At 65.5% G+C, this 10,749-nt stretch overlaps 2 protein-coding genes across 2 annotated transcripts in view; one reads left to right on the forward strand and one right to left on the reverse strand.

Moving 5' to 3' along the window:
• The first annotated feature begins 3,081 nt into the window (after nucleotides 1–3,081).
• LOC112613875 (putative serine protease 29) lies at nucleotides 3,082–6,487 on the forward strand. Its single transcript, XM_025369750.1, has 7 exons — nucleotides 3,082–3,095; nucleotides 3,982–4,078; nucleotides 4,169–4,256; nucleotides 4,421–4,601; nucleotides 4,696–4,961; nucleotides 5,727–5,890; nucleotides 5,974–6,487. The coding sequence occupies exons 1-7, from the start codon at nucleotides 3,082–3,084 to the stop codon at nucleotides 6,136–6,138; spliced, it is 975 nt and encodes a 324-aa protein (XP_025225535.1). The 3' UTR covers nucleotides 6,139–6,487.
• Nucleotides 6,488–8,930: 2,443 nt separating this feature from the next.
• Nucleotides 8,931–10,749, reverse strand: part of LOC112613876 (tryptase alpha/beta-1-like) — a 5,826-nt gene continuing 4,007 nt past the window's right edge. The window contains exons 2-5 of the mRNA XM_025369751.1: nucleotides 10,698–10,744; nucleotides 10,323–10,588; nucleotides 9,166–9,329; nucleotides 8,931–9,095 (exon numbers count right to left, since the gene is read on the reverse strand). Of these exons, the coding sequence (XP_025225536.1) occupies nucleotides 8,931–9,095; nucleotides 9,166–9,329; nucleotides 10,323–10,588; nucleotides 10,698–10,744 (642 nt within the window). The remainder of the gene's footprint in view (nucleotides 9,096–9,165; nucleotides 9,330–10,322; nucleotides 10,589–10,697; nucleotides 10,745–10,749) is intronic.

The following is a 10,749-nucleotide window of genomic DNA, read 5'->3' on the forward strand; positions in this document are numbered from 1 at the left end:
ACCAGCCATGCTCACCCAGTCCCTCCCCACAGCACCGCGGCCCCCAGCCCCCCACCTGCAGGAGGCCGAGGTCCCCATCGTGAGGACCCGAGCTTGCGAGAGGATGTATCACAAAAGCTCCGTTGCCCACGGCCAGGGCACCGTCATCAAGGCTGACATGCTGTGCGCAGGGAGGAAGGGGCAGGGCTCCTGCCAGGTGAGACCCCGGCCCCACCCTCTGCCCTCGGTGTCAGCCGTGGGACCTGCCTTGCCGTGGGGCCGTCCCCTGACTGTGTCCTCTCCATACAGGGCGACGCTGGGGCCCCACTGGTCTGTTACTGGCTGGACACCTGGCTCCAGGTTGGCGTGCTGAGCTGGGACGTGGCCTCCAGGCACGGGGACTACCCTGGTGTCTACACCCGGGTGATGACCTATTCCTCCTGGGTCCGCCAGCACGTCCCGCCAGAGCGTTGAGGAGGCTTTGAGAGCTGGGGAGCCCACCTGTCCCCCTGCCATCCCCGCCGGGCCTCCCCTCAGCTCCCCTTCCCGCCTCCAGGCCCTGTTCCTGTCCACCCCGCCTGGCCCCCGAAATACCCCGTCCTTCCCTGACCTGGGGGTGAGGACACAGCGGCAGGAGAAGCTCAGAAGCTGGTGTCCTGTGGATGTGGGGGAGGGGAAGACGCACCCAGGGACCTTGCCTCCCGCCTGGGTCTGCCATGCTATTAAACTGTGTGAACAGCAGCCTCCGAGTCTCCGATTCTCTGATGCGTCCTGGGCCGTGGTGGGACTTCCTGGTACACATCCCAAGGTTCTGGAGGGCTCGTGGCCAGCCTGGAGTGACCGCACCTTCAGGCCAGGCTGGGGGCCCACGGAGAGGGTGTGTGGTTCCTGCCCATTCCGGGAGGGCTGTGCTTCCCAGAGGCGGTGCCTGAGCTCCATGAGCGGCTCAGCCTTCCCTGCAGGTTCCCACAACCCAGGGATGAGCTACCTGTTCTCTTCCCAACACCCACCCCTGGCTGGGACAGCTGTTTGCTCCTTCCCCTCATTCCCCCAATCTGTGACGTCAAACCCAGCCTCACTGCACCCCAGTTCCGACACGGAGCCGCACTGCGGGGCCAGCAGCCTGAGCCTGCTACCTCGGCCGGGTCTCCTTCTTGGACCTCCCAGAGTCTCAGGGTCAGCTGAGGACACAGCCTCCCTGATCTGTGGGGTCTCTGCGGAGCTGGCTGCCCTGGAATTTGGGGGACCCCAGCTCTACCCCTGAGCAGCTGCTCCCTCATCCCTCCTCTCCAGGCAGAGGAGCCGCTGTGGGTGTGGGTCCCCATGGTTGCCCTTAAGACCCCGAACAGGACACAGTGGCCCCGTCACAGCCACAGCCACAGCCACAGCCACAGCCACAGCCACAGCCACAGCCTGGGCACCACGAGGCCATGTGGTCCCAGAGCCCCTGCTGGGGAGCTGTGGCCACTCCCACTTATCTGGGACCAACACTGTCCATCCCCAACTCTGGGGGAGACGGGAGCACCCCACCGCGTGGGCTTCCTGGAGCCATAGGGAGGCCCTGCCTCCGCCCTGCTGAGCCCCTCCTGCTCCCCGGACCCCTCCGAAGCAGGGGATCCAGTCCCCTCCGAGGATCTCCTCCATGATAGGGGCCTGAAGACAGACAGCTTCCTTGGGGGTCTCTCTGCACCCCCTCCTGGCCCCACCAGGATTTCGGATTCTTCCCAGAGCCCAGGCTTCCTGGGACCCCGGGGGGCCTGCATGGGCCACAGGGCCCTCGACCCTGGGTGGACCTGAACGTCCCCACACTGGGTATCAGATCGGGTTTCTGTTATCCGGGGTCTGTGGGGAAACGGCTGAGAAAGTTCAGTGAAGAAACGCCGGGGAAAACACCGCGGCGCCTTCTCTCCAGCTCTGGGGCTTTGGCTGCCTCGTCAGCTCCCCCGCCGGCCCCCAGGCTGGGGCAGGACAGCCTCGCCCTGAGATGGATGGGGCAGGGGGTGCCGAGAGTGGCTGCCTCCGCCCCCGGGCCTCAGCAGGAGGGTCTCCCTGGGTGCCTGATGCTCTCAGGCTCGCCACCCTGCCGTGGCTGTGACCATCAGATGGGATCGTCTGTCCATCCGCCTGACAGGCAAGGGGCCGGGGGACCTCTGACCTCCTCACCTCTGGCCGAGGAACTTCTGGCTTTTAGTGCCAACTGCCCACCCCAACTACACGCACCTCCAACGTGGGAAGCCCGAGGTGTGCTGCAGGGGTGGGGGGCACACAGAGATTGGGGAGGGGCTTAAGGATTAAGACTGGAGAAAGGGATTTAGGAAGAAGTTGGGGAACAGGTGGGGGCCCAGGCCAGAGAGGGAGTGAGGGAGGACTAGGGACTGTGGGGCCTCAAGGAGCATGGGGGTCAGGCTCCTTACACTCTGGGCAGGATGTGATCTCCCGAGGCCCCTTCATTAGCTCTGACTGGGGTCCCAGCACCCGCTGGAGGAGGGAGGGGCCTGGAGCTGCCAGGCCTTCCTCACAGTGCCTGTGACCTGTTGGTGGGGGTTCCCAGAGGAGGACCAGCTTTCACCGAGGCTGGGAACAGATGGCCCGGGCTGCAGGATGTGGGGCACCCCGAGTTCTGCAACACTGGACAGCCGAGTCCCACTCTCCTCCCGGGTCCTCCCTCCCTCTTGCCTATCTCTCTCCTCTCTATCCCTTCCTTCCCTGCCTTTCCGGCAGCCTCTGTGGTTGCCATTCCTGGCTCTGTCCTTGAATTCCCGTGTTCCCTGGGAGAACCACGGCTCTGGCGCCGCCACACCTCCGAAGCTCTTGCCCAAGACCCAGGGTACAGCCGCAGCACGTCCAGGGCAGCATTTCTGCCCCTGGGCCCCTCCGGTCAGCACTGCATGGGTCTCTCTCCTGTCTCTGGGGCATAGTGCTCCGCTGGTCCCAGCGCCTTGGGAGAGCTGAGTGGGAGGATTGCTTGAGCCCAGGAAGTGGAGGCTGCAGTGGGCTGTGTTCACGCCACTACACTCCAGCCTGGGCGACAGAGCCAGACCCTGACTCAATTGTGTCCCGAAGGCCTCTCCCCAACCACACCCACCATGCAGGTGTCTCCACATGCAGACCCCAGGGTGAGTCGGCTGGAGGACATCTGGCCAGAGTGGGCTTGGCCAGTTGCGGTGGGCACCGTCACAGTGGGCACCTTCCTTGGACAGTCTGCTGGGCCTGTGGCCCCTGTCCTGGGAGCGAGCCGCACCTCCACTCGGGGCCACCTCTCGCCTTCACGGGGTGCTGCAGCACATGAACTGCTGGCAACTGTCCTGGGGACCCCATGGTGGGAGGCAGAGCCTTGCCGCTGCCTCGGGCTCCTTCCTGAGCTCCAGACCTGAGTTTTTTTCCAAGGGCCTGGCCCTCCGAACCAGCCCCGTGATGCTGTGGCGTCCTCCTGGAGGAACAGGCAGACCAGAGGGCCCCAGCACCGCCCCAGCCGCACTCTGCCCTCACCCTCTCCTCTTACCCCTGTCCTGCCAGCCCGGGCTGCGGGATGGGTGGAGACTTGGGGTGTGGGTGAAACACAGAGAGGAGGAGGGGGTGAAGAGACACCTCCTGGACCTGAGGCCACCACAGGGCCCCACCCTCCTGCTGCCCTCCTCCTGTGGCTGAGGATAAAGAGGCTCCCAGGGGCCGGGTAAGAGAGCTGCTGAGTCCCGGCATGGTAAGGGCGCCGTCCCCTCCCCGATGCCTGCAGGCGGTTCCCGGCCCCCAACCCACACCCCACACCCTCTCCCCTGACCCCAGGTCTGAGTCCCCAGCCCACACCCCACACCCTCCACCCTCCACCTCTGACCCCGNCCAGGTCTGAGTCCCCAGCCCACACCCCACACCCTCCACCCTCCACCCCTGATCCCAGGTCTGAGCCCCCAGCCCGTACTCCACACCCTCTCCCGTGACCCCGGATCTGAACCCCCAGCCCGCACCCCACACCCTCCACCCCTGACCCCGAGTCTGAGCCCCCAGCCTGCACCCCACACCCTCCACCCCTGACCCCGGGTCTGAGCCCCCAGCGCGTACCCCACACCCTCCACCCCTGACCCCGGGTCTGAGTCCCCAGCCCGCACCCCATGCCCTCCACCCCTGACCCCAGGTCTGAGCCCCCAGCCCACACCCCACACCCTCTCCCCCGACCCCGGGTCTGAGCCCCCAGCCCGCACCCCACGCCCTCTCCCCACAGATGCTGCTGCTGCTGTTCCTGGCCGTCTCCTCCCTGGGGAGCTGCAGCGCAGGGAGCCCAGGTGAGTCCCGACCCCACACAGCCCTCCCTTCCCAGGGGCTCTGCCACCCCTGACCCCAGGATCCAGGGCACACGTGCACAGACCAGCTTCTGCCCGAGGGCAGGTGTGGGGTGAGGCTTGGGTGGCAGAGGCCGGGCTCCCTGACCTCCTCCCGGTGCTCCCAGTGCCCGTTCCCGAGAATGACCTGGTGGGCATCGTGGGGGGCCACAACGCCCCCCAGGGGAAGTGGCCGTGGCAGGTCAGCCTGAGGATCTACAGCTACCACTGGGCCTCCTGGGTGCACATCTGCGGGGGCTCCCTCATCCACCCCCAGTGGGTGCTGACCGCCGCCCACTGCATTTTCCAGTGAGTCCCGGGCCGGGGACCCCAGCGAGGGGAGGTGGGAGTGGGGCCGCCGCAGTCCAGGCCCCCTGAGCAGCCCGGGTCCGTCCTCCCCCAGGAAGGACACCGACCCGTCCACCTACCGGATCCACGCCGGGGACGTGTATCTGTACGGGGGCCGGGGTCTGCTGAACGTCAGCCGGATCATCGTCCACCCCAACTACGTCACCGCGGGGCTGGGTGCGGACGTGGCCCTGCTTCAGCTGGCGAACCCCGTAATCTGTGCCGCTGACGTCAGGACGGTCAAGCTCTCCCCGGTCTCGCTGGAGCTCACCCCGAGGGACAAGTGCTGGGTGACCGGCTGGGGCGCGATCAAGATGTTCGGTGCGTGTTGTGTGGTGGCTGGGGAAGGACTCAGGCTGTGGGCCCAAAACGCCTCATTCCACGGCTCCGGGGGGGGTGGGGGCGGGGGGGTGAGTTCCAGAAAGGGGAGAGACGGAGCTGCTCACGGCTGGGCTGGCACCTCCGGCTGCTTTACCTACAGCTCTGTGCTGCCCGGGCCCGGAGACTCGGGGGTCCCGTGACTGCCGATGGCCAGACCAAGCCCCAGACTCAATATTCGGAGGGGAAAATTCTTCCCATTTTTTTCTACTTAAGAAAGGTTTTTACTCTTTTTTTTGGGGGGGTGGGGGGGGCTTGGTGGCTCATGCCTGTAATCCCAGCACTTTGGGAGGCAGAGGCAAGGGGATTGCTTGAGCCCAGGAGTTTGAGGCCAGCCTGGCCAACATAGCAAGACCCCATCTCTAAAAAGGAAAAAAAAAAAAAAAAGAAGAAACCCATCACAAATGAAAACACCTCAAAATCAAAAGGCATTTTTTGGAGGGGGAAAAAAAACCCAGAAAATCTCATCCCTCCGCTTTTCTCTGGTCCGTCCAACTGTGAGCCCTGGGAGTTTGGAGGGAGACACGAGCCCTCACACCTCCTGGGGTCCCACACACCATGCTCAGGCCGGGAGCCTGAGACCCAGGGACAAGGGGCCTTTCACAGCAGGGGAGCCACTTTCCCTCCCACCCAGGGGAGGCACTGGGGCTGCTGGGTGGATGGCAGGGGCGTCTCCGCTGTGCCAGCCCGGGTCACCTCTCCGCCTAGAGTCGCTGCCGCCGCCCTACCGCCTGCAGCAGGTGAGCGTGCAGGTGCTGGAGAACGCCATCTGTGACCAGCAGTACCGCAATGCCTCCGGGCACACTGGTGACCGGCAGCTCATCCTGGATGACATGCTGTGTGCCGGCAGCGAGGGCCGTGACTCCTGCTACGTGAGTACCCCGGGCCCGCCCTGCCTACCCGCCCTGCTCCCACCACAGAGCTCAGCGGTGACCCCTTTCCTTCCCTTCCTCAGGGCGACTCTGGCGGCCCTCTGGTCTGCAGGGTGCGAAGGTCCTGGCGCCTGGTGGGGGTGGTCAGCTGGGGCTACGGCTGCGCCCTGCGGGACTTTCCCGGCGTCTACGCCCGCGTCCAGACCTACGTGCCCTGGATCCTGAAGCAAGTCGAGGAATTGCCCTGAGCAGGCCGGGCTGGGCTCCCATCTGGGTCAGCTGAGGAGGGACCAGGACCTTCCTTCTCCCAGCGATCTCCGCTTCGGCCTCTGCTACAGGCCACCAGCTTGAGCCCAACTTCTCTGGCTCCTCAGCACGCAGGACCTCCCTGATGCTGGGGTGGGGAAGCTGCCGGGGAAGGGAGGGCAGGGCCTCACTGCGTCTCTGTCTGATTAAAGAGCTGAGAAAGGGCAGAGTGTGCGGCGTCTCTGTGGGGTGGATTTGCGTTCCGAGCTGCAGCAGGCACGGTTTGCTCAGCCACCTCCTGTTGGAGGCCTCCACATTTCGGCTATGGTAGTAGAGATGCTGAGAACATTCATGGTCCGGGCTCTGCGTGGACGTGCGTCTCCCGTCCTCTGGGGGAGATACTCATGGGTGCCGCTTCAATGCCAGCTTCCAGATGAGGAAACCGAGGCAAGAAACTCACCGGAGATGGAGGCGCGGTGGGTGGGGGCTTGGGGGACCCAGGCCCGCACACTGCACGCCCCTCCTGTGCCGGGGCCTCCGTGTCCCTGGGCCCTGGCCTCCCAGGGCAGTGGTTAGGTTTAGGGTCCTGCCCCGACTCCCTCCTGTACCAGGCGTCGGGTCCCAGAGCTCAGACACTGCCATGCAGGGCAAGACGGGAGTGGACGGCAGCAAGAGGCCAAGCCTCCACATGGTGTGGCTTCCTGGGCCGCTTCCTAAGGGCCACACCAGTGTGGGCAGGGAGAGCAGTGCTCTGAGGGGCAGGTGATGCCCAGAGCGGCCCTGTCCCTCCTCCCGCCCTGTTCATTCTGCACCTGGACCGGGCAGACTCAGCGCCCAGACCCCAGGCTGCAGGTCAATGTGTGGTTCCGGCATCAGCTCCCCCGGGTCCCCCAAACCTGGGGCTTCCTGCTCTGCCCCTGTGTTTCCAGGACCTCTGCAGGGCAGAGAAGAGGTGGAAGGCCAAAAGGGAGGGTCTAGTGGGTGGGGGGCCCCCAGCTCCTCCACAGAAGTTTCTGCAGGTGAGTGGCTGGGGGACCGGCCTTCACCCTCCCACCTGCCGTCGCCTGCCCTGCCTGTCACTCCCGGGGGTGAGGGTGGGGTGGATCCCCACAGGGCAAGGGCTTCAGGGCAAACCCAGGCTCTGAGCCTCCGTGCAGAAACCACATCCGGGTTTACACTTTCTCCCACGTCCCTGGTCTTTCCGGAGTGGGACAGAGCAGAGCAGGTAGGGGCACCCCGGCCGGGGGAGTCACCGCGCTCCAAGGCAGTGGGGAAAGGCTCCGGGGTGTGAACGGGTAGGGCACTGCCCTTTCTTTCCCAGGAATGTGGCTGCCTCCTACGCTCCTCACATTTCCCTTCCTGGGAGAAAGCGGGGAGCCCCAGGCCAGGTTGTGGTTGCTCTAAACCCAGGGTGAGACCTGCCGGACACAGCCCAGGGCCTCAGGGGACGTGGCCACTGCCTGCGTCCCAGGGCACTCTCAGATGGGGTCCGGGGTCCAGGGTCCAGCTGTACCCGCCAATTCCCAGGGGGCTCCTGGGCCTCCCACCACACTGCCCTGGCTCCCTGGGCTTTCTTTTTTTTTTTTTTTGGAGACGGAGTCTCGCTCTGTTGCGCAGGCTGGAGTGCAGTGGCCGGATCTCAGCTCACTGCAAGCTCCACCTCCCGGGTTCGCGCCATTCTCCTGCCTCAGCCTCCCGAGTAGCTGGGACTACAGGCGCCCGCCACCTCGCCCGGCTAGTTTTTTGTATTTTTATTTTTAGTAGAGATGGGATTTCACCGTGTTAGCCAGGATGGTCTCGATCTCCTGACCTCGTGATCCGTCCGTCTTGGCCTCCCAAAGTGCTGGGATTACAGGCTTGAGCCACCGCGCCCAGCCCCGCTCCCTGGGCTTTCTAAGACAGGCGGGGGGCAGTGATCAGTGCCATTCCCAAGTCCTCCGAGCCATGTCCCTTCCCAGCCGGACCCCGCTGGACCCTGCTTTGCCCTCGAAGCATTCAGAGTCCCTCCCTTGCAGCCCCTGATCTGTGCGACTCACAGGACACCAAGACCCAGACGGGAAGCCGAGGACTTACACCCTCAGTGCGGCCGCAGCAGGCTTCCGTGTTTGAGGGAGAAATCGCCTACCTCTGCCGCGAGGAGACCGAAATTAATTGCTCCTCCTCCAAACTGGGAGCCACCAGCGCCCCGACTCGCCAACCAGGGCTGCTGAGGAGGCCCCGCTCCACAGTGCCTTGGGGACCAGGACCGTGCAGCTCCCGCAGCTGCCTCAGGCCATGCCTGGACCCTTCCTCCCACGTGACACCCACGACCAGAAACACAGTGATGGCCACACCTGCTTTTCATCATGCACTTTAATGAGAGTCAGCACTTGGGAGGATTGGCGTTCACCACCTGCTATCTGGGCGGGGGAGGGCTGGAAGGGCAGGGGGGCCTGGGGGTGGGCTCAGGGTTGGGTAGGGGGCTCAGGATGGGGGAGGGGGCATAGGATGGGGGAGGGGGCTTAGGATGGGGGAGGGGCTCAGGATGGGGGAGGGGGCATAGGATAGGGGAGGGGGCTCAGGATGGGGGAGGGGCTCAGGGTAGGGGAGGGGGCTCAGGATGGAGGAGAGGCTCAGGGTAGGGGAGGGGGCTCAGGATGGAGGAGGGGCTCAGGGTAGGGGAGGGGGCTCAGGGTGGGTGAGGGGGCTCAGGATGGGGGAAGGTGTGGGGGGCAGTCGCCACCTGGGTCGGAAGCAGTGGTGGTTTGCACAGGAGGGGCTGGCCCTCTGCTGACCTGGGTGACACAGGCCTGGCTCAGGGCTTCTCGGGGACGTAGCGGTGGATCCAATCCAAGTAGTAGGTGACGCGGGTGTAGATGCCGGGCCGGTTGGGCAGGGCACAGCCCTCACCCCAGCTGACCACGCCCGCCTGCAGCCAGGTGCCATTCACCTTGCAGACCAGGGGCCCTCCGGAGTCGCCCTGCGAAGGTCACGGCTCAGCGCTCGCTGGCCAGGCTCCGGCGATCGGGGTGGGGGACACGAGGACCCACCTGGCACGAGTCGTGCTTTTCGCTCCCCGCACACAGCATGTCGTTGCGGACGATTCGAAAGCTGTCCCCCGTGTGGAGGCCGGTGTGATACTCCGCATCGCAAAGGTGGTTTTCCACTATGGGGACTTCCACCTCCTTCAGCGGGTACGGCGGCGGCAGGCGCACTGTGGGCAGAGCGGCAGGTGGAGCCGGGCCTGGGGCCGGATGGCTGCTGCGGCATAGACTTGGCGGCCGAGTCATGGGCCGAGGAGACAGCGCCATGTGGCTAGCACCGTTCTGTGCCTGCGGCCTCTGGGAAGGCCGGCGAGTGCGGGCCGGGCCCCTCCCCTGAGGCTGGTCCTGGGTCCCAGCCTCATTCAAGCCCCATCTGGGGAAGGGAGGGGAGGGCCCTGGAGGTTGCCAGGCTGGGCTCCATGGCAAAGGAGTGCAGGGCCTGGGCCCCTGTCTCCCCCTGGGCTCAGCTGACTTCGGTCTGGGCTGGGCCCACGGTCCACGGTCAGACCCACAGTGGAGGGGAACACAGGGTCCTGGGCTCAGCTTCTCCTCTGTGTGGGGTGGAAGAGCAGGACTGTGGCTCTGGCCCCCTCTGAGTGACCCCGAGGTCACAGCCCAGGGCCGCTGCTCAGGCCCCAAAGCTTTGCTCTGAATTGTGGATAAAATGGGGACAAGACCTACTAGAAGTGAAAATGTGCCTCATGGAGGGTCAGAGTGAGCTTCGTCCCGCCCCCCACAGCACCTGCCACCACCTCAAGTCCCAGGCCCCTGAGCTGACCGTGGCACAGGGAGGGAGGGCAGGCGGGTCTCATCCCAGCGCCCGTCTCTCTCCTTCCAGCAAGACCCCCCTTGTGATTTCTCTCCCCACATAGCAAGTCCGCGACGTACGAACTTTCGGTGCACCCTTTCAGGCTAGGAGAAACCGAGGCACGGAGGTGCCAAGGGACTTGCCCAAGCCCTGCGGTTGGGGGGCGCCCAGGCCTGTTGGACTCACTGTCTCTGCTCAGGGCACCGGCTGCCTCTCGCCACCGCCCCCTCCATTCATCCTGGCCTCCAGAATCCCCTCCCTGAGCCGCCCCGAGGGACCCCATCACCCCAGGGGCTGGCCCGTGACTGTGACCTGGTGCCCACCTGGCCCAGCCTCCCGCTGTCCCCGGACCCACCATCATTGTCCACGTCGCCCCAGCCGGTGACCCAGCACGGCGTCCCCGGGGGGAAGGTCTCCGAGGCAGGGGGCAGGGTGACCGTGTGGACGTGGCTGGAGACATTCACGGGCTCCTCCAGCTCCAGCAGGGCGATGTCCGCCCCGATCTGCACAGTGTAGAACTGCGGGTGCACGATGATCCTGCTGACCGGCAGCAGCTGGTCCTGGTAGTAGAGGTGCTGCTCCCGCAGCTGCACCCTGAGGTCGGCCAGATCCTTGACATCCCTGGCCAGCGGAGGCTCCCATTCAGGGCCCTGGGCAGCCTCCAGGAGCACCCGGGAGCCAGGGCACACATCCGGCCCTCGCCCACCCCACCAGGCCCCGGGAGACTCACGGTCCCACGCAGTGTGCCGCGGTCAGCACCCACTGGGGGTGGATGAGGGAGC

The sequence above is a fragment of the Theropithecus gelada genome, chromosome 20, assembly GCF_003255815.1.
Source record: "Theropithecus gelada isolate Dixy chromosome 20, Tgel_1.0, whole genome shotgun sequence".
NCBI classification, from domain to species: Eukaryota; Metazoa; Chordata; class Mammalia; order Primates; family Cercopithecidae; genus Theropithecus; species Theropithecus gelada.

What these genes read in the sequence shown, in the direction of transcription:
- LOC112613875 (XM_025369750.1), top strand. An exon ending in CTGCAGCGCAGGGAGCCCAG is followed by an intron (nt 4,257 to 4,420) that starts GTGAGTCCCGAC and finishes CGGTGCTCCCAG; the next exon opens with TGCCCGTTCCCGAGAATGAC. An exon ending in GCCGCCCACTGCATTTTCCA is followed by an intron (nt 4,602 to 4,695) that starts GTGAGTCCCGGG and finishes GTCCTCCCCCAG; the next exon opens with GAAGGACACCGACCCGTCCA.